The sequence below is a fragment of the Suillus subaureus genome (assembly GCF_016647635.1).
Source record: "Suillus subaureus strain MN1 chromosome Unknown BJ212scaffold_282, whole genome shotgun sequence".
NCBI classification, from domain to species: Eukaryota; Fungi; Basidiomycota; class Agaricomycetes; order Boletales; family Suillaceae; genus Suillus; species Suillus subaureus.
The window spans coordinates 18,670-22,590 of NW_024538838.1; the positions used below are offsets into that span (position 1 = coordinate 18,670).

The 3,921-nt window shown below is 47.3% G+C and overlaps 1 protein-coding gene across 1 annotated transcript; it reads left to right on the forward strand.

Moving 5' to 3' along the window:
* The first annotated feature begins 531 nt into the window (after window positions 1-531).
* Window positions 532-1,405, forward strand: BJ212DRAFT_501626 (uncharacterized protein). The gene is made up of 3 exons (XM_041343348.1): window positions 532-658; window positions 712-785; window positions 842-1,405. Exons 2-3 carry the CDS (start codon window positions 736-738, stop codon window positions 1,224-1,226), a joined length of 435 nt encoding a protein of 144 aa, XP_041185312.1. The 5' UTR covers window positions 532-658; window positions 712-735; the 3' UTR covers window positions 1,227-1,405.
* Window positions 1,406-3,921: the final 2,516 nt, after the last annotated feature.

A 3,921-nucleotide genomic window follows, 5' to 3' on the forward strand; every position in this document is an offset into this window, starting at 1 on the left:
GTAGTTAAATTTCTATCGGTCGATGAGCAAGCGAAGACTCGCCCAGCTCAAGCTCTGTATCTTTTTCCTTCCCATACATGAGAGCCATGACCTGGTTGTCAAAAGCTTAGAAGAAGCAAAAGACGCGTCGCATCACGTGAGGTTTAAGTCTTATTCCATTACTCCCGAAGACCTGACCCGGGTGCCATACGATGATGTCGACTTCATTAATTCAGCGTCAACTTCGAGCCACCTCATGCCACGGTATCGGTATTTGTATTTCAATGTGAAATTCTCCTGTCAAGTCAACTGCCAGTGCTGCAGGTTATAATTACACGTATTTGCTTCCAGTGCTCATCAATCGAGGACTCGAGATTGCTCTGCACTGCACGGCTTGAACTCTAACCCTGGTGAGTGATTTTGGACTGTTACAGATCGACTAGTATTGGAGTATGCTGACGCATGACATGGATTTTCAGTTGATCGATGGTTGCTGGATATTCCTTACGCTTGTCCAGGAAAAGAGATGCAGAGGAAGCTGAGATCCCTGTCCCGGAAGTCAAAAGGGTCAAGTTTGACCTTGACGGTCTACCAGACCCCAACCAAGTGCTTCATTTCCGACTGTACCAATATCTGAAGACGATGGTTCATACCCATTGGTGTTGGCTACTGGAGGCAGGTGCGCAGGGTGTGACTAACACGAAGAAAACTACATTCGAAAGTAAACCCAAGCTCTCTGATTCGTCCTTCAAAGGAATGTCCTATACCTTCCTCGAACACAATGATCCGAACTTGATATCCTGTATGTGCGTATTTCTGGATCGTCGCCGTAATCTTCGAACACCAATTCACACTATCACAGAGATCAGCTTAATCTTGCGGACAGCTTCCCATCGTCGAAACGTTCTTGCCCGCAATCTGGAAGGCGGTACGGTATGATCTTTCTATCTTGCAAACGACCTTGTGAAAGCTGTCGTCCTAAACAACGACTACATTCGCATGCGCCTGATGACGAGCTCATCACCAAACAAGAGGCAGGACGGGGACTCGAAACGCAGTTCCGTGTTCTTGGTGAAGGTTTGCCCGTCGTTCTGCCGTATATCGACCCGAGCGTAACATTGGACGCTAAGTTTGCGCCTCTGAAGACTCTTTTGATGGCGTACTATCCACCCTGCACATCGTTTTCGGACCCGTTTCGATCTGTCATTGAGAACAGAAGTATGGCTCTTGCAATCATCATTGAATAGACTTGCTCACGTCATGTTGCGGGTCCAGGGAGCCATATCGTCCGATTCCCAGCTGGTCAGTCAAATGACTCGACGTAAGTATTTTGTCCTTTGATGCGTGTGTCTAGCTGACGCCAATAGGCTGTCATACGACCTACCTTTGCGGAAGTCCAGTGTGTCTGGAGCTTTCATGATCGACAAGGCAAAAACGTTCATTTGAAATATTTCACATCCTATTTCCCTGGGTAATTCATTGATTGTTCTTAGTGCGCTCATTTCCGTCTCTTTAGTAAAGATATAACAACTGCTGAGCGTGATGGTAAAAGAAAGCTCCCCAAACATCCCAACTACCACAAAATACAGGCGATGTAGTCCCTGATGAGTGCGCCGATAACGAGGATGAGGATGCAATCCAAAACGAAGGCGACAATGAAGCAGAGCAATACTAATAGCGAGTTAAATTTGCGCGTTTGCTTCCCCGGTGTCATAGGGGTTACTCTGGTATTCGAGTTCGTTATGCGGACCTTCAGCAAGTATCACAAACATCGTCGCACTCCCACTGGTTGGAGACTTGGTGGTGGTTGTACATTTCTAATGAACTCTTCAGAATTCTCATTGCGAACGGTGCTTGATCTATTCAAGTATGATACAAATAAACACTCACACGCAGACGATATAGACACAGTCGTGTATCGTTGCCAGCGTGAAATTAATTTCAGGTGTTTGCACGATGCTGCCAGCCTGAGATGAGCTTTGTAACATTTTCGAGTGCATACGAGGATGTTTATATCGGTGTTCTCAACTACTGCTCAGAGAAGTTTTTGACCGTAAATAAATACGTGCGATGTATTAGGAGTACAGTAGAACAATGACTTTACCTGAGGTAGCAATGCTATGACATATCGAAGTACGTTCTGCGTCGGCTGGAGGAATAGGATCAGCCGATTTCATTCGAAGGTTGTCATCAGAGCGCATCGAGAAAATCACAGCGACGAAGAGACTGCTCATCGCGGAAGCAATTGGTAAAGCGTGTTGTTCGAACGAGGACTAGACCTTCGGGTATAGCGAATCCTGGGTCATAATGATGACCAGCATATTCTGCTCAATCGACGTTTAGCTAAGGAACCGTGCTTGGGCTCTCCTGCGATAACATCTTCCGAGTGCATATAGCCAGTCTTAACCTCGAGGGCGCCCTCAAGGCAAGTGGCATGCCTTACAATTTGGGTCATGAACGAAAGCGGATAACGGAGATCCGTGGTCCATCAGCGCTTCAGCAACAAGCTGAGTGAGTGTTGCGAGGGCATCATTGATGAGCTCCCGCAAACTCTTGTCATCCATAAGAACACTCTTGGAGAGCACGAAGGCAACCGGTGATCTGGTTGCGGCATTCAGTGAGGAAGATTCGATCTTCTGAAAGCTGCAGCGCCATCAACATCAGTGCAAGCATATGCCCACCGATTGCTCATATCACATGGTTAACAGACTAGAAAAGGCTTCCATATCTCACTAGACGCAACGCCAACCATCGGAACCAGCATTGATACGAAGGTCGCAGCGTGTTTCATGCGAGATTGTCGTTTCGACAGTATTGATGACCCCACAATGGGCGCCACACTCCAAGCCAAGTACCACGATGCCACTAGTACTGAGATCGTATCAGCAGTCTCTCCACTCTGGCTGACAAGACACGGATATCGTCGCAGAAGATGGGAGTGCGAGTTAAATTTATAAATACAAGCAGGTAAAGGTAAAGACGGGCGAGGGACCGAGAACCGAGGATGAAGGGTTCCGAAGCATAACCCAGCTGAAGACTAATTGACCAGAACTTCGGAAGGCATGGCATGGTTGGGCGAATGGAAGCTGTCCTGGAATGTTGAAATTGATAAGGGCACAACCTGGGCAAAAGGAACCAAGTTGAAACACAGGAATCTGCAATTATGTAATAGGAAGTAGCTGTTAAGCAGCATGGTTAATTTATGAGCTCGCGCAGCTACCCCCAATGCCCTTTTCACGTGTACGGACATGCTGAATCTATGTATCCCTATCGATTTTCACGTCTGGCTGTGCCGACTCCTATTCCAACAAACCGGGGGGATAGCAGAAGAGCTAACGCCACTCAAGAGTCAAAATCACCGAATACTCAAGTCAGACGTACCTTTCGCTTGCTTGTTGAGTCCGAGTAGAGTCAGTTACTATGACAATTTCGAAGCCTGCTGGGAGACTCCGACCATCTAGTGTAAGTAGTGTTTGGCCCCCCTCAGTGTAAGGTTAACTTCAAGCTGAACCAGTCTCCGAGTCCGTCCTATCTCAAAGCTCTGCTAATTCCAACGACATTGCAGTCGGGGAACCTCCACATCGCACAGACACATGCAATGTTGTCATTTTGGTGAATCCGGAGCTGGTAAAAGTTCTTGGTCAATTTGATCGCTGGGAAGGATGTAGCAGCGACATCCTCAGATACTGCGGGATGTACAACCGGAACCAGTGTGCACGAGATTTTGATTCGGAACGAGACGTTGAAGGTAAAGCTTTTTGATACAGCTGGTTGGTCCCATTCACCGTTCTTCGTGGCTATTACTGAACTAGATGGCAGGTCTCGACGAGGATCCTCAAGGTGCAGTCCCAGATAAGGAAGCTCGAAGAATTTTGAAAAAGCTAGTCCACGCTCTAATGGAGCAAGGCGACATTCATCATCATTTACTGTGTGCGGAGTGAG

Coding starts and splice junctions, on each gene's coding strand:
- BJ212DRAFT_501626 (XM_041343348.1), top strand. CDS start 736: ATGTCCTATACCTTCCTCGAACACAATGATCCGAACTTGATATCCTGT. Junction 786..841: donor CCGAACTTGATATCCTGTAT/GTGCGTATTTCT, acceptor ACACTATCACAG/AGATCAGCTTAATCTTGCGG.